General features: G+C 46.8%; 7 protein-coding genes across 7 annotated transcripts; 3 read left to right on the forward strand and 4 right to left on the reverse strand.

Annotated features, from left to right (window-relative positions):
• Positions 1–286: 286 nt before the first annotated feature.
• On the reverse strand, positions 287–2,052 carry TRIVIDRAFT_46034 (uncharacterized protein; the record flags this gene model as incomplete). Its single annotated transcript, XM_014102731.1, has 3 exons — positions 287–1,518; positions 1,573–1,898; positions 1,961–2,052. 3 exons carry the CDS (start codon positions 2,050–2,052, stop codon positions 287–289), a joined length of 1,650 nt encoding a protein of 549 aa, XP_013958206.1.
• Positions 2,053–4,020: 1,968 nt separating this feature from the next.
• On the forward strand, positions 4,021–5,839 carry TRIVIDRAFT_190887 (uncharacterized protein; the record flags this gene model as incomplete). Its single annotated transcript, XM_014102732.1, has 4 exons — positions 4,021–4,066; positions 4,688–4,842; positions 4,913–5,001; positions 5,062–5,839. The coding sequence occupies 4 exons, from the start codon at positions 4,021–4,023 to the stop codon at positions 5,837–5,839; spliced, it is 1,068 nt and encodes a 355-aa protein (XP_013958207.1).
• Positions 5,840–6,017: 178 nt separating this feature from the next.
• Positions 6,018–7,921, reverse strand: TRIVIDRAFT_190888 (uncharacterized protein; the record flags this gene model as incomplete). The annotated part of the gene is made up of 6 exons (XM_014102733.1): positions 6,018–6,210; positions 6,267–6,353; positions 6,390–6,646; positions 6,697–6,840; positions 6,895–7,682; positions 7,783–7,921. 6 exons carry the CDS (start codon positions 7,919–7,921, stop codon positions 6,018–6,020), a joined length of 1,608 nt encoding a protein of 535 aa, XP_013958208.1.
• A 1,555-nt stretch (positions 7,922–9,476) lies between these two features.
• On the reverse strand, positions 9,477–11,094 carry TRIVIDRAFT_45437 (uncharacterized protein; the record flags this gene model as incomplete). The annotated part of the gene is made up of 7 exons (XM_014102734.1): positions 9,477–9,643; positions 9,703–9,942; positions 10,007–10,506; positions 10,563–10,647; positions 10,714–10,813; positions 10,869–10,923; positions 10,982–11,094. The coding sequence occupies 7 exons, from the start codon at positions 11,092–11,094 to the stop codon at positions 9,477–9,479; spliced, it is 1,260 nt and encodes a 419-aa protein (XP_013958209.1).
• A 1,190-nt stretch (positions 11,095–12,284) lies between these two features.
• On the forward strand, positions 12,285–12,863 carry TRIVIDRAFT_147825 (uncharacterized protein; the record flags this gene model as incomplete). Its single annotated transcript, XM_014102735.1, has 1 exon — positions 12,285–12,863. The coding sequence occupies one exon, from the start codon at positions 12,285–12,287 to the stop codon at positions 12,861–12,863; it is 579 nt and encodes a 192-aa protein (XP_013958210.1).
• A 184-nt stretch (positions 12,864–13,047) lies between these two features.
• TRIVIDRAFT_67649 (uncharacterized protein) lies at positions 13,048–14,013 on the forward strand (the record flags this gene model as incomplete). The annotated part of the gene is made up of 3 exons (XM_014102736.1): positions 13,048–13,271; positions 13,320–13,549; positions 13,601–14,013. The coding sequence occupies 3 exons, from the start codon at positions 13,048–13,050 to the stop codon at positions 14,011–14,013; spliced, it is 867 nt and encodes a 288-aa protein (XP_013958211.1).
• Positions 14,014–14,623: 610 nt separating this feature from the next.
• TRIVIDRAFT_67650 (uncharacterized protein) lies at positions 14,624–15,622 on the reverse strand (the record flags this gene model as incomplete). The annotated part of the gene is made up of 3 exons (XM_014102903.1): positions 14,624–15,361; positions 15,422–15,496; positions 15,548–15,622. The coding sequence occupies 3 exons, from the start codon at positions 15,620–15,622 to the stop codon at positions 14,624–14,626; spliced, it is 888 nt and encodes a 295-aa protein (XP_013958378.1).
• Positions 15,623–17,289: the final 1,667 nt, after the last annotated feature.

Genomic DNA, 17,289 nt, shown 5'->3' on the forward strand with positions numbered 1-17,289 from the left:
ACACGAGCAAACCCCACCACGAAATAAACCACGAGCTCAACCACCAGTAGAACCATCAAGTATAAAGGCGCAAAATACACTCTGACAATTCTGTCGTTGTGAATTTAAAAGTGGCTATTGATGTGTCCCTTCAAATGCTTCCTCTCTGCTTAGTATCCAATCTTTCCATGACAGTAACGCCATGCTCAACCATGGGCTGGCTCCTCCAACACCAAAAGCGTATTAAGTCCATAGCGCAGAACATGGACTTGGGAAGATTTCATCCGTGTCATTTATCAAAAGTATTTTATAATTCAGCCTCTCCATCTCTGCCGTTTCTATCCTTCTCCTCAACATGAGTTGCGTTGAGGCCCTTTGCACCAGACTCTTCCTTTGGCGTTCCAGTAGTATCCTCAGAGGACTCAGCGGCATGTTGGTGCTGTTCCCAGGTCTCAGAAGGCACCCAGGTGGTGGACTTTCGAGCATTCGAGACCTCGCTGTAGAGCTGGTCAACCTGTTCCAAGCTGAGCCCCTTGGTTTCGTAGATGAAGAACCAGACGTGGGCAATGCATATGAAGCAGGCGCCGAACCAGACGAAGAAGATCTTGGACTGTAGGTTGGCATAGCCCTTGCCGTAGTTGACGAGATAGGGGGTAGAGTAGGCAATGGCCCAGTTGAGCAGCCAGTTGGTGGCCGTGGTCATGCTGAGCGACTTTGCGCGGGTGTTGAGGGGGAAGATCTCGCCGGTGACGACCCAGGCAAGGGGACCCCAGGTGGAGGCGAAGAAGAAGATGAAGATGCAGACAAAGGCGACGGCGGTCTGTTGGCCGGCGAGGTTCTTGACGTAGATGTCGCCGTTTTCGTGCTGGCCGGTGGACAAGGTTCCGCAGACGGCAACGATGAGCTGCGAAACGCACATGCCGATGGCGCCCATGAGAAGCAGTGGGCGGCGACCCCAGCGGTCGATGGCGAGGAGACCTGGGACGGTTGAGGCGACGTTGATGGCGGAGGTGATCATGGAGATGGTGAAGCCGCTGGACACGCCCGAGTTCTGGAAGTAGCGTGTGCCGTAGTAGAAGATGAAATTGATGCCCGTCAGCTGCTGCAGCGCCTGCAGGGCCATGCCGGTGAACTGGCGCTTGAGGATGGGCGGGCGGAAGCAATCGAGGTACGAGGCCTTGCTGACGCCGTTTTCGTACTCGAGGTTGGCCCTGATCTCACCGAGCTCAGCGATAACGGCAGGGTGTCCGGCGGCCAGGCGGCGGATGCGCGAGAGGGCGGCGGCGGCCTTTTCCATCTTGCCGGAGCGGATCAGGTAGCGAGGGGTCTCGGGCAGGAAGATCATGCCGAAGAAGAGGATGAGGGACCAGGCGAACTGGACGGCGATGGGGATGCGGTAGCTACCGGAGTCTGGGCGGTTGGATGTTGCGTTGTTGACGACGGCGGCGAGGAGGAGGCCGATTGTGATGGCGAGCTGGTAGGCGCCGACGATGGCGCCGCGGATCCATTTGGGAGCAGTTTCGGACTGGTATAGGGGAACTGTGTGATGTATGTTAGTTGGAGGTGGAGGTGGTGATGAGGTGGGAGACTTACTCAGGGCAGAGATCAAACCGACGCCGAAGCCAGCAAAGAATCGACCAGCGAGGAACAAGGGAATGGCAGTAGCAATTGTCTGCAGCACGACACCCAGGTTGAAGACCCAGGTCGAGATCATTAAGGCAGGACGACGGCCGAAGAAATCGGCCAGCAGGGGGGAAGCAAGGGCGCCAAAGAAGGTGCCTGCGGATAGAATAGACACGATGGCTGACTCCTGCGACGTGGTGATGTCGAGATCGCCGTTGGAGTTGCGGTAGCCGGTACTGAAGAGGTCTTTCCAGTAGGGCATGGCCATGATGCCACTAATGGTGCCAGTGTCGTATCTATTGGATCATGTTAGCGAGGTAGGCTTATAAGATATCAAGGGAGAATTCTCTTGACTTACCCGTAGAGGACACCACCAAAGGCGACGAAGAAGCCCATTGCGATGGCGGGCCATGAGGCGCCGGCCTCATCGTCGGGTTTGGAGGCCTTCATTTTCTCAAGAAGACCCATTGTGATGGAGTAATGCTGCTGAAGATGTAGCTCAAGTATGTGTAAGGTATTGTGAAGAATGGGGATAACCTCAATGACGGACGGATGTATACTTTGGAGAAGTCACTTAAGCCTCGTGGATAAACAAGAGCAAGCAAGACTCGAGTCCAACTGACGAGAAAGGGGATGCAGCAGGAGCATTTTATAGTTTAAAATGCACCGAAAGCTACTGGTTCAAACGTCTGTGTTGGGAGGACAGTGCTTGGGTTTGGGGCACAAACCAACTAGTCCACTGATGGGGTATACCGCAAACCTAATGATCCTGCCGAAGCCATATACGATACCTTGATTGGCAATACTAATAAGTCTCCTGGAGGAGTGGAGAGTGGTGACTGCCCCCGGGGGTTGAAGTTGAAGCTATTTTCTACGATTGTGGGGGAGTTTGTGGAGAAGGGTCATCCAAGCGTTTGGTCCAGCCCCGAAAAGGGCAAATTTTGGGAGCTTGGGAGCTGGGGAAGAAAACCTTGAGATGCCAAGGAGAGGGTTTTGCTTGGGGTTTGCAGGGGGGGGAAAGAGCCGTAAAGGGGCTGAGATGGAACTCCGGAATAGGCCTTTGGTTGAGGCTTTTGGGTGGCGGGCGAGGCTGCGTGGCGCTTGGAAGAAGCCGTTTTTAGTCGTTCATGGGTTGGTATTAGTTGTATAGGTTGTTTCTGAGAGATTTAAAAAAGCAGAGCACATCGAAAAGCCTACCTCATGACCTCATGACGCCCTTGAAGCCATCGACCCGAACCTTCAGAGAGGCTCCTTCTTTACTGGAGGGGAAATATCTACATCTACATCTACATTGCAGCTGCATAAATAATGGAGTCACTCCGTTCTCATTGTGGAGAAGTAAAATTCGCGATCTAGATGGTTTCTGGGACACACGCAGCAAGGGAGATTCCCAAACTGCGTCGGTGTAAGTCGGGTTGCGGCATGGCTATGCTACAGTGTGTATATATCGCCACTCATACGGTACTTGTAGCAGGTTGATTGCACGAAGCAGCCACACCAGTTTATTATTTTGCATCAACGCCGAGAGCGGAAATGAAAATCGACTTACTTTAGGACTCTCAGACAGTATCTCAAAGGAATTTCTATATTTTCTTTTCTTGCTATAATTCAATAGCGCCTGAAAGCGTCTGGTCCGCTGCCGTGAATCACCAAGACGGAGGAGGCATTGATTGCACTGTGTGCCGTGTGTGAGTAAGTCATTCCCGAACTCGGGATTCAGATGGTCAGCCACGGACAAGGCCGTTTCGCATAGCTCGGCGGGATGGAATAGCTACCTCGTTAATTTGTCATTCGGGTAGATCCAGTCTGCTTCCAGAGATTCCGTACACAGGTGAAAGGAGGGATCTCTCTGCTCAGATACCAGATCGTCGAACTCTGGTTCTTTGCTGAAGTTTGATAAGCAGATATGTGGACACTCGGTACTTGAAGCAAAGCAGCACAGAACAAAGTTATTCCAAGATCCACGCTAGACTACTCAAAAGAGGACTTCTCTACTCCATAGTCTCTCTGATAGAGCTCCACCATCTTCAGTCCCGGCGCCAGAGTCTTTCGTAGCGGCTCCACTCGAGACTAGAGTACAAGCACTAGATCCCGTGTTTGGGGAAGTTCGGTGGTGTTGAGAGCGTCAAGTCTAGTTTCCAACTTCCCCGGAGATTTGGGAGCGAAGAGAAATTTGCAATCATGTGGGCGTGTGAATTCACCTGTGTGGCCGCCTAGAGATGATCCAGCCGCCGAATGTGTGTGAATCATTATACATGTAAGATGTAGCCTTCATTGGTGGCTGTAACTTTAATCACAAAGCCCATATCGTCGTCTCGAGTGGCTTGTTATAGAGGCTTTCCATATCGGGCCGTCACCGAGCGCAATACGCACGTCTTCTATGCCACGTAGTCTGTTAGATGAAATTCAGAGGGAATAATGTATCACTTTGTGAGCATTGAAACCGATTCTGCCGAGCGACAGGGTGGGAATTCGACGCTGCCTTATCATGCTGTACAGTGTGAATGGATTGATGGCTAAGGCATGATGCATATCCAGGTATGCTTCAACAATTCGTATCCATAGAGTCGAAAAGAGGCCCAAAAAGGCGATTTTAGGAGGGCAGCAGTAAATCGATCTGCTGTATATGGATTTTGAGGCAGGCTGTTGGATGCTGAAGTCGAAAGTTGCTGTCAAAGACTGGACGTGCTGCCACTAGATGCTATTGGCAGAGGAAAATATGCACGGATATCTCGGCTACAGCTCAGATTTCCTCAGTGCCACCACAGATGAGACATCTTTATTCCATTTGGCATGAAAAGTCCTGGCTTGGATTATAGAAATGCCCTCTACTTAGTCAATATTACTATTGACAATTGTCATACATAGCCCTTAGGGCAGGCAACTTCACCGCCCGCATTTAATAGCCATGCGGGGTAGTATTTGAAGCTTGAGCAACCAGGATTCAATCATCTCATTTCAGAGTCTTGACTTCGCACTCTTCTGGGCGAGAGAAGGCCGACCGAGATGCGCTTCACCTCTTTCTTGGCCTTGGCTATCGTGGGCGTTACAAAATCGGTACGCGCTGCAGAACATCCGATCAAAGGAGGACAACCAATTATCATCGATACGGATCTATTTAGTGATGTGGATGACGTGGGTGCGTTGACAATTGCGAATGTTTTCCACAATTGTGGCTTGGCAGATCTGAGAGGGATCGTGATCAATTCACCGTCTCAATACGGAGCATTGGCGGCAAGTGTAAGTATATGCGCTCATACCAAAACCATGGTTGAAGAGGAGTTCCACTGACAATCTTTTGTTTTTACAGGCCCTTTGTACATACTTTGGAAATGATGTCCCTATTTCTGCCTTTCGACCAATTACGAACGATACATTCTTCGACAGCTACTTCTATTTGTCAGTCTTCCCCGGACATTGCTCTCCACTTACCTATGGCCTGCCATCTAACCGTTACAGATATGGTGAATATGCTAGCAAATTAGCACATAATTGGCCTCGCAAGATTGAAACGGCAGCTTCAACCCCAACACCAGTAGAGCTATATCGTACTATTTTGAGTTCTGCTGATGACAAAAGCATCCACATCATCTCCCTTGGCTTTCTCACTAACCTCGCCGATCTTCTCCGATCCAAATCAGATCATATAAGCCACCTATCTGGCTCGCAGCTCATCTCGGCTAAGGTGAGCGAGTTGATTGTGATGGGTGGGCAATACCCTTCGGGCTGGGAGTATAATTTTGGTGGAGGAGACCCAGAGAGTACCGCTTATGTTATTCACCACTGGCCAAAAAGCGTCAACATTACCTATTCAGGCTATGAACTCGGCGTTGATATCCTCTCCGGGCAAACCCTTGTGCAGCGCTGTCCTCCCGATTCTCCAGTCCTGAGCGCTTACCAATGGTATGTAGGCCGCGGCTCTACCATTCGTTCATCCTGGGATCCAATCACAACACTATATGGGATTCTGGGCCTTGAATGGTTTTCGAAAATAGGCATTCGCCCCATGCTTGCGTACTCAAATGAGTTTGGGTATAACAACATTACTGCAACGAACGGATCTAATGCATGGGTGAATGATACTGGGGTGAGCAACCAGCATTGGCTACGACTCGCTGAAGGCTTCACAAATTACAGCATGGCAGGGATGCTTGATGAATATTTTACGCATGATCCATCTCTGCAGAGTTGCTTTCGCTATGAAGTACTCTCAGCTAACCATAACGGAGCATTTTAGAGGGTTACTTTAAATGTGAATTTTGCAATGAAATTCGTCACTCTGCACTTAATCAAACGCCACGGGGATTCTACAAGCAATATTGAGTCATTAATAGAATAGAGCCTAAGCCCATCAATCTGAAGCACATATACTCATTACATCATAATCCAAATTAAGAGGCATATTTGCTTTCGCCTCACTTTCTCGGTGCTCGTCCATTGTAATCAACTCCTGCCTCCGCCGTGTAATTGGCGAAGCAGTCATAGTCAAAGTCAATCTCGTCAATTCGCTTCTGAAGAACTGACACAACATGGTCGAAAGAGCAAAGTCCATCGGCGCTCTTTGGGCATCCGTGATAAGAATCTGAGATGGGAACGACAGCATCGTTACTGTGTATGACAGGATTAGCTCGCGATATGGCACTTATTCAAGTCCAAGTACTTACACCAAGAATCGGATCTGTCTAGTAGGCTTGAGCGCTGGGCATTCCAAGATCTGGGTGGTGAAGTGAGTGGCAAAAGGAACAATCTTGCTAGCAATGAAAGAGTTTCGCTTTTAGTTACCAGACAGGCTCAATGGCGGGCCTTGGAATAGTCTGGTCAGGTTGAACGCGGTGAGAGTGTCAAGGACAACGACTTCGTGAGTCGCATCGGCATAGATAGACTGGTTCAACGGGAAATAAGTTTTGTTGTCGTCATAAGTGAGGTTCAAAGCCGAGTCAGCTGTGGGAAATGAGTGCGTGAAGCGGGCAACAAATTCTTGGAGATAGCCTTTGCCCTGGGCAGCGGCAACTGGAGATCCGGGGCCATTGTTATAGTAGAAGGACTTGATATGTCAATACAATATTATTCCGAGAGAGACTGCAAAGAACTAACCAGATCATAGTAGTATTCGTAGTTTAGGAAATCTTCTTCAGTGAAGAGATTACAGAAAGCTGAGTATCCTAGAGCATGAGTTTCGTAAGAGCATAGCTGAAGCATAGCGATAGCATCGGTAGCAGTCAGGTTCAGCCCAAGGATCTAAATGATTCATTAGCACATTTATGACCTCGAGAGTAATGTCTTATAACTCACTTGAGACTGTAGGCGAGCAATCGTGCTGTTGAACGCATTTGCGGCAAATTTCGTTGCGACGGTAGATCCAATGCTTCCGCGGCTGGCAATATTGGAATTATTGCACACTTCATACGGAGCACCCGAGTTGTTGAGGCCAGGGGTCTCTACGAGAATCTCGATGTTGACTTGGTTCAAATACTCCGGCACGCCAAAGAAGCCAGCAGCAAAGTTTTCAGCAGTCTTAACCATACGGTCCTGCGATTCAGTGCGGAAGACGGGAATCGTGTTAGTGGCGGTGAAGTTGTTCAGAAGGTGGCCATACAATTGACGATATGCCACTCCGAGATTGAAGTTTTGGCTGCGGCCAAAGGGAGTCAGCAGCTCTGCACCGAGCTTATAAGTCCAGCTGGATAGGAAAGACAGCTCTCCGGTGACGTTGAATCCCTCTGCTAGGGTCGCGTTGTGGACTTTTTGAGCAAAGGTAGCCGGAGCGGCGCCGCTGGTGGGATATCGAGCACCGTGACGGTAAAGAAGATGCAATTGGACAAGATTACAGCCATCAGGAATCAATGGGCTGGCATTGGGAAGGCCGTAATCCGCAGAAGAAACAGAATACCAGGGAGAAAGATTGCCCCAATACTTAGTTATGTCGATTTTCTTGTCAAATTTGCTCGCTCCCCAAGGCTGCGCTGCAACAAGCGGGAAACTATCCGAAGGTCCATGATTATAAGGATAGATTGGAGCAGTTTCGATAGCAGCTGGCTCCTCTCCCGTAGGCGTGGGGCCTGGGTATCTTACTTTGGACTCTGGCGGAAATAACTTTGAGTTGACGTGCGCTTATGCGGCAGCGCCATCAGCACCTTGTTCGTATGAATAGTTGTGTAGAGAGTTTAGAGCAGAACTTACTACCAGTAGGAGGGTAAGCATCTGAGGCAACTGCACCGGCAATGGATGACGCCTCAATGATTGTGTTCACACTTCTTGCAGAGCTAACCTCAGCCAGCAATGCGAGTAGAACGGTTGAAGTGAGCGTATCGGAACGCATTTTCGTCAACTATTACCGGCAATCTACAGTACTCTATCCCTTGAATATTGATAAAAGTTTGCCAATTGATCAAGCTCAAGTACAATATAGCGGAACATCACTGAGATATACTATTATATAGCCCGAGGCTCAACGTGCTTGGACCGTTATCTGATCCGTTGACCGAAGATCTCGACATCGCACACCAATCAGGCGGTTTGCTAATGGCACGTTTCGAAAGAATCATGAAAATGCGGTATAGCTTGGATGGATCTAATCGCCAAATGAAGAAGTGGTAGATCGAATTTGTGGGATGACGAAAGTCCTTCGGAGTACGACGGATGACGACTTACATACGGTGTGAGGTAGAGGCATGTATTGCATCAACCAGCACTCTACATACATCCACTAAAATACAACCCAAACTCCCTACAAAGTAAATACGGGATGAACATTTATACGCCAGAGTAACTTAATACAATTTCACGTATTAGCTGAAAACTAGGTTACATCGCTCGATTTGATGTACGATAAATCTTTCAGCTTAAAGCTGCCTTGGCGAACCACGTCATTTACTTTCTAGACTGCGTGGCACAAGCAATAGTGAATGGCGCGTGCATACAATAGCATGGATATTCGCCAGTGTTCACCACACGTGCCTGAGAATGTTGTTGGTAATAATATTATATCCCATAGAGAGAACATTATGAGCAAGAAAAGCCTGTTCGAGAGCCGGATACATACGCTGCCATTTTCCAAGTGCGGATTTGAGACCCTCCCGCATAGAACATCACGCAATTACTGGTCTAAGCTGTCAAAATGTACGCAGGGGCCTTGCCGATTCAGCCGAAGATCCACTACCATGATCCCTATTCAGTATCATACACGGAATAATTTGATCAACGTCGGCGTTTCTCTCAAAGAAACTTCCGTGATTTGCTGGAAGGATTCTTGATGTTGGCCCCCTGCGTCGTACACTTTTGTACCTGAGGAGAACGTGCTTGTAATGTATGAAAAATCGCTCTTCATAATCTAGGTTATCCTGTATTGCTTTACAAAAGTTCTGGGTCTGTTAGATCTGCCCCTCAGCCATGTTAGATCCTTCCCAACCTCCATCATAACGCCTGGACGTAAGCAAATAGTTGCTGAGATTTTGATGCGGCATTTAACTGGTGCTTCAATCAGTTCATCCATGCCATAACTGCTATTAGTATAGCAATGAAATCAGTCTAAACATTAATTGAATCTCATAAACGTCAAATTTCGCGCTTCATTTCTCTGTAAGTCCGTACTGATGTTCGAAATTAATTTAAACCTGTATTTTAACAATGTCTCTATATGCCAATCTATATGCAATTAACTGTTCCATAGTGAAGGAGTCGAGCAAATGAACATTTCCAAACTGAGGCTCACCCTGCTCACGTCTAATAATTTCTTGTGAGAGAAATGCGGCTTCCATCGCATTGATTCTGACTGACTTTAATTCTCAGGCATCATATCTCATTTGCGATATAATTCCCCTTTCTTGATAGTGAGGATCAGGGCTATAAAATCAGGCATTAGCTTCGTTACAGCATCACATAACGCCATACGACTTACTGCAAATACCGGCAGCGAGAAACATTACGCCGGCAAAGATTTGTACGTTGAGAAAACCATCCACACCCGGCTTTCTCAAGCTAAGCCCAATCGCCTCCGCAAAGGTATACGGGAGTGCAAGTGTGAGTATTGAGAGAGATATAGCTGTGCATGAAATGTCAGAAGCGTGGCTTCCACCTCTCGTGAAACTTTTTCACACTTACCAGCAGGCATCAGCTTCAATCCAAAAATTGAGGCGGCCATGACCACAAAGGTGGCCCACAAGAGACTGGGAAACATGCCCAGTAAGCCGTATACCATCAAACCGCCATATGACTTGCCGCCAAATATCCAAATGAAAAATGTAATCAATGCTGAAAATAATGTTCCGGCTGTAGTAACTCTGATTGTGCCATATCTATCACAAAGGAAACCGATGATTGGGCGACCAATACCAGTCGAAACTAATAGAGCAAAAGGATTAGCGCCACGAAGTTAAACGGCAGGGCAGAGAAAATTTCCACGTACGATTGAACATGGCAGATACCAAAGAGCCTTGTTGTGCCGAAAATCCAATTTGCTGAGCGTATGCTGAAAGAGAGAAGACAACAACGACGTATCCCAAACTGGCCAACCATAGCCAGCCGAGAAACAACCAAAAGTCAACCATCTTGAAAAGTTTCCATTCAAAAGCCTTGAGTGTGGCCTTTGAATTCTTGTTGGGGTCCTTCAGAAATAGAGCAGAGATCGAAATCACAACAAAACAGATGATGCCCATTATTCTAAAAGTCCAGGCAATGCCCAGCTTTTGAATCATTGCATTTGCAGCTAAGGAATAAGTCAGACCGCCAAAGCCCGTTCCACTAGTTGCAATACCATTTGCGAGAGATCGCCGTTTTTTGAACCATTGAGGAACTAAACTCGCAGTTCCGGTGAAGCATATTCCCATGCCGATGCCATAGCAGACTCCTTGACTGAGGATGAGCTGCCAGATAGTTTTCGAGAAGGATGCGGCAATGTAGGCGCCTCTACAAGAGTGAATTAGTGGGATACCCTTAAGGGAATTAAAGGATGAGGAACGCACGATATGAATATTCCTCCAATTATGACGGTAACCCGAACACCCGTCATACGATATAATATGGTCGACAACGGCGGCACGAGAAAAGCTAGGATAAAGGCGTTAAAATATTTTCATTCATCGCAATGTGGTATTGATGGATCAAGTTACATACCAACTGAAAAGCAGAGACCTCCAATAAACGCAAACTGTAAAGGAGTAGCCCCCGGATAAGTATTGCTTTTTAGATAGAATGCTAAAAATACACCAAACATCTAGAGCACATCGTTAGTCAAGGCCTCTCATTGTATGTGAAATGGAACTTCTCACAGAATTTATTCCAAATGAATGGGCCAATACTAAGCAAACGGCTGCCACGATGACCCTACGTGTATAAGTGTAAGCTGCTGATGGCATTAGAAATAATTGCCTAGAAATCTCACCAGCCATATCCGCCATCTTTAATGTCTTCTTCCTCTTCAGAGTGCTTTTCGGTATTCACGGGTTCATTTTGAGAACTGTATTCTGTAAAGTCGCCCTCGTCAGAGCTTTGCATTACACCTGATGGTGTTTCGGAGTCCTTCTCAGAGACCATTCTTCGAGACAAACACCTTGTACTGGAGGTACCAGGCAGCACACAAGACAAATACGGATGATTGGAGCGGATGTCTGAGACACCTTCTGCCCTATCCTTTATACCATCAACCGAGATCGCTATAACTATGCTCCCTTGGATATCTCCGCGACTATTTCCAAGTAAGCCATGATGTAACTCTATTCTAGGCCAATTAGCATTGAAGAATAGCTCCGGTCGACCAGTGGCCAATTAGATGCGTCTGTTATCTCCTACGAAAAGATGGCTGTCCAATCGGGGACGCGTCTTATTTCCTGAATGTCTCCACAATCCCCAGGTCCTTGCAGCATATGACTCCAATCCCTTTGCCGTTCGCCTGTTGATATTCTCGGGTCCTGTTTCGCACCTCGAATCCCATCATTCCTTATGCTTATCTCGCCTCTCCCTTCTTGCATGATAACTCCGCGCTTCAAAAGCCACCGAACTTCTCAAATTCCGCATATTTGTCAGGGAGATTCACCCGGGTGTCTCGGAAAATGGAAGAAAAGCCGTCCAAGTCCGCGTTGGCCATCCCTCGCCGTAGGCGCAATAGAATTCGAACTTCCTGCCGGCCTTGTCGTGCCAGAAAGTCAAAGTGTGATGGAAATCGACCTTGTTGCTTGACGTGTTTGAGTAGAGGACTTCCTGATCAATGTGTTTATGAACAAACACGTCCGGGGCAGCAGAGGGTTCTTTCGATCCGGTATGCCAATTCGCCATATTTTTTCATCGTTATACAGAAATACTGACTTGGTGCCACGTCAAGGAATATACCGTATCTGTCTCCAAATAACACAGTCTCATCACAAAGTCCACTTATTACGTCAAACAGAGATTCGCTTGCTGAGCACTCAGCTGAATCTAAGCCGCCGGGCAAGCCATGGCCGGCTGAAACTGCTCACAAGAATACTGGTAAAGATACCTGCATCGAAAAGGGATCGGATTTAAAAGATACTGTCCGCCGAGATGAAGCTGCATGGGGTCCCCCCTCAACTCATTCTTTCATCAATCGAGTGATCGCCACGATCGAACCCTGCAGATCAACGCCAACTAAAAGCTCATCCTTAACCAAGCCATTTCTCAGTGATCCAATTGGATTTACTGTCTCAAATACCGACGATGTGGGTTTAGAGATGGATGCTCTACTAATACCCGAGAAGAATCTAGCAGATTCTCTTATTAGCACGTACTGGCGGTATTCGCATCCGGTTTTCCCTGTATTGCATCGACCAAGCTTCATGAAGAAGTACGAGAATCTTTGGAAGTCTACAGAATCTTTCTCATTATCAAAATATACAGGCAATGATATACTCCTGCTCGCCATGATAAATGTTGCCCTCGCCATCGGCTGCCAGCGGTCTGAACACTGTCCTGCCAATTGGAGAAAGCGAGATGCTGAGTCGCTATACAGGCGATCAGTTCGGCTGATTTCCGCCGAAACACTGGACTCATACTCGTTTGAAGTGTTGCAGCTTTTTTTGCTGAGAGTTATCTATCTCCAATACACGCCTTTTGCCTCGCGATGTTGGAGTACGCTTGGCATTGCTCAGAGAGTTGCTTATGGGCTTGGGCTCCATAGAGAAGCCCCCGAATCGATGGGCCAATTAGAACGGGAGATGAGACGTAGAGTGTGGCATATTTCAGTTATAATGGATAGGCAAGTATTAGCCTGCGTTTGTGCACATTGTCTTGTAATTGATATGCGAGAATGAGTATTCTAATCGGTGAGAAAACAGCATTGCATCATACACATTTGGGTGGCCCATTACGAGTAACGGACCAGACCCAGTGTCAACACCGCAGGCAATTGACGACGAGTACCTGATGGAGGAGGGAGAAGGGTCTCAACCAGTAGATAAGCCCTCTCGGCTCGCTTTCTTCCGACACTATCGTAAAATGTGCGACGTTCCTCGAGAAATTGCAGAAAATATACACCTCGTCGGTCAGAGTTTAGGTGAACAGGGCTCAATTTCCCTTTTGACCAAGTATATCAGTGAAATTCCTAAATATTGCCTCCAGTTTGATGAATTTATCAGCAGTTTACCCAGTCACCTCCAGGAAGCGAATGAGCACGCTGTGGACGAATGCTTCCAGATTCAAGGGCAGATACTGAGGACACGGTAAGCCCAATTACCAATTTAGACACTGCCTATTCTAATCCTGCTTAGTTCAGTTTATGTCAAGCTTACTGTTCTTCGCCCTTGCTTGCTAGCAAGCGTATCAAATCGAACCATACGTTCGGAGCTACGTAAAGCAAAAACCGGCAACGCCAGTCTCTCTATGGGGCTACTTAATGATATCAATAAGCTCTGTGTTACTACGGCACGGGAAATCCTTGATAAAGTGCACAAGAATATTCACATCGTGTACCGGGCTTCGACTTGGCACACATTGCGTGGTAAGCCACCAGTATGCGGGTGCCAACTTTTGCCAAACTAACTATTGACAGTAACATTTGGGTCTGCAACCGTCCTTTTAGCGGCTAGTTTAATGCCAGACTTGGGCGTGGATCTAGACCAGGAGCCAAATAAAACTTCATGGGAGCAGGCGATCGCCATTTTCGAATTTTACATATCGTATGATATTTCTGCACAGGGGGGGATACAGGCCTTGTGGGACTATCGACAGAAATTAGAAGCCACCAAGAGGCGCGGAGAGTCCTCATTGACTGAAATGACCCGAGTTGAGGCACAGCAAACCTCTCAAGGAGGTTCAACTGCTGCCGTATCTGCTGAAACTTTCCCCAGCATGGAGAATCTGTTTTTCGGAACTGATGCCCAGATTTCAGGCAGTGATCTCCCCCAGGCGTTTTATGATTGGAATTGGCTTGATTTTGACATTCCAGAGTTTATGATATCATAAATTTTTGGATGTCCTTCTGCCATTTCCTGATTGCTTGACAAAACACGCTATCGGATCCATATATAAGGCAAGCAATACAAGGAATACAGGTATCAGATCACTTATCCACCTTCTGTGCATATGAAAATTTCATCAATGTAATGTATGATACCTAATGATATGGTATTGGAAGGGTGTATTGGTTACATGTAGCATAGGATTGAGGTTTTAAAGGGCCTTCTATTGATTTAAGGAAAATATCGTATTGGCCTGTCAATAATAGTTCGATGTATTTGATGGGAACACGCCGCTTGATGAGCCCAATAATCTCGCATCAAGAGTCTGAATCTTCGATTACTCCTCTGTGCTATTGACGATTGAGATGAAGTGATACTCTTCTCCAAGCTCAGATCGAAACCTGGTCCGCAGAGAGCATTAACCAACTTCAGCTCCTTTAAGAGAATGTTTGAAGTCAAACTTCAGTATAATCGCCTAAATAATACACCAATCATCTGAGGTTCTATATAATCAACAACGACGCTACAAATAGCTGCGAATATATGTAGTTTACCTGTGTAAACGATAATTCAATGTGCTATCTAATGCGCTGAGTTAAGGGTATTATGTCAAGTTATAGAAAAGCTACGCCAGCAGCCAATGCAGCGACAACGCCAAATAGCGTAGGGCTACAAATCGGCGCAAGGCCTGTAGAAGTCGACGTCGGTGCCTCGGCTGTCAGAGTGGGTGAGTGGATGATGGATGTGCCGCTAGTGATGTTCGATCCAAAGGGAGCCGAAGTTATAGTAGGAGAGAGTGTCTGGCTGGGGCCTGAATCAGATGTCACATTACCTCTGGCAGTCGTAGCTGGTATAGTGCTGGTTGTTTGGTCGTCTCCGTCCACTTTGGCGTGGTCAAAGGCGATGTTGTCGAGAGCTACCATTGGGTAATCAATGGTGATCGAGGTGGACCAGAGGCTCACGACGATAGTAAATGCGGTGTGACTTCCGTCTTCATTCGGGTTCCAGGGAACCGAGAATGGACCGGTACCATTTTTCGTCATGAAGATATCAAATGATGCGGCCTGTGTTACAATTATTCCGTTCAGAGACTGCAGTTCCACGGCGATCTTTGTTTCGTCGTCATTGAGCTCTCCATCAGCTAACAGCGAGTAGTCAACTGCCAGGTCAAATGACAAGTGACCGGTGATGAAATCCTTGCTGCCGAAAGCGCCGTAATCAAGCTTGATGTATTCTTTTCCCCAGAGGACATTATTCTCCAGTTTGTTGGATAATGTGACATTGGCAATTGGGTTATTGCAGGCTGTCGTCTCAACAGAACTGACCACAGATGCACCGGTGATTCGCATGCCCTTTGCTTAGGTTAGAACAGTTCTATAACTGAATTAGTATGATGAAATGTGACGACATACCGCATATGTTTTATTCCTGGATTCGAAGGCAATGCTTCCGCAGTTATCATCATTGGAGACATCTACATCTTCAAACTTGTCATTTTAGTATAATAATACGTTCCTTGATAAGAAGATCCCATTTACGTTGAGTATGACTCTTTCGCTGCAGACCAGAGGAATGAGACCAAATGCTACAATGAGGCTGGCAAATTTCTTCATGATGTTTTTGGATATGCCAATACTGTTTGCTGGAAAGCGCGTCAATAGTTTCGAGATGGAAGTAGCTTGGCCGGAACTGTCTCTTGATATGTCATCGCTCTTGTCTGCCCTTTATGTATTTGAGTTGCTTGCTATTTACCTGTTTCTCTCAAATTGACATCATAAGACTCAAATGGTTGTTTTTGGGTTGCCTACATCTACCATAATAGCACTTGGTTATGCTGTCTGGATGAGCTCAACTTACCACTATCCGTTAGTCTGACTTTCAGTAGGTATCAGCTATTCTGATTTCGTGGAAGTGCAGTCAGCAACTTGCTTTAGGCAGTAGTTTATTCCAAAATTAGAGTCTCGCGTAGCAGAATGACTGTCGATCTGCCGACGCATTGATCCCATGTGGCTGTGTTTGGACTAAACCCGCTTAAGTCTGAAAGAACTGCTCAGATATTCGTGGGGTGCTTACGACGCCAAGACCTCGCTTGAGGTTTTTCCACCTATCTGTCAGTACAGAAGCTCCTGTCAAAAGAGATAGATGATAATTTATGCTTATTGAAAACTGAGCGAACTAGGTCTCGCTAGCACGATGCCTCGACCAGGGCTATTTGGCTACGGTACTCTTTCCCTATTCATACCACAACCTTTCTTGATTCTCTACAGTAACCCTGGTTATCACAGCCTCTATCACAAACCTTCTGTTTAGACCTTCCTTCCTTCGTTAATGCAACATTCGTTCCACCCTTCCTTTCCAACTAGCCAACTTAGCCTAAGGCCTCGACCAGAGCCTTTTTTTGCATCGCCATCCTTCCCCCGGCCTTCTCTATCTTGGTTCCCCCACCAACCCCCACCAACTTGATGGCCTCTTCAATGCACCTTGTAATTGGTTCAGTCCAGACCTGGATTAATAATCCCCTCGTCAAGTTCTCCCAAGGTTAATGCCTAGTCTAAATAACTGCTGGCCGAGTTGTTGAGACACCTAGTTCTGTAGCTTCTCATTTCATCTAAGGCCAGGTCGGCTCGGTTATATTTAGGTCTGACGTATTGAACACTAAAAGAGGTGTTTAGTTTGCCGTTGGTTGTCAACTTATGGTCAAGAACAATCAGGTAAATACGTGGGAGCCTTCGCATCTGAGTTTCTAGTCGGACTTCCTGTTGTGACTAAGTAAATTTAGGACTGTGATTTCCATTTTATACTAATACTATACAACCCGTTTCATTTTGACTAGCAAAGTGTGATAACCTAAATTATTCTCAAAGTGAAAGGTGAGCTAAGATAATACACCTAAATAAGTGTTTATGAGGCCTCCAACAAGATTCAGTCGTAGCCTTACTCAACTTTCATTCAAGATTCTAGCAGCAGTTTAGCTAACAGGGCCAAGTCTCCCTTTGTTTCTCTTTGCAAAGACATTAGCTACAGCAGAGAATTAAACAACCACCAAGCGCCTGAAGCATCCCAAGGCGGCTTAGCATATAGGGCGGCCTTGACCGCCAGCAAAAAATGAGGTCATTCTGGAAGTTGAGTATACATTTCTTTGCACGACAACTGTAGGCAGGCTAATCACTCTACTGCTTATAGAGGGCTGGAATTAACTAATATTTATGTTAACTCGAGTATTTACACCCCTCATTCCTCTGCTCTTTCTATCTTTCACCGCCCACAGATATAAGACGTA

The sequence above is a fragment of the Trichoderma virens genome (genome assembly GCF_000170995.1).
Source record: "Trichoderma virens Gv29-8 chromosome Unknown TRIVIscaffold_5, whole genome shotgun sequence".
NCBI lineage: Eukaryota > Fungi > Ascomycota > Sordariomycetes > Hypocreales > Hypocreaceae > Trichoderma > Trichoderma virens.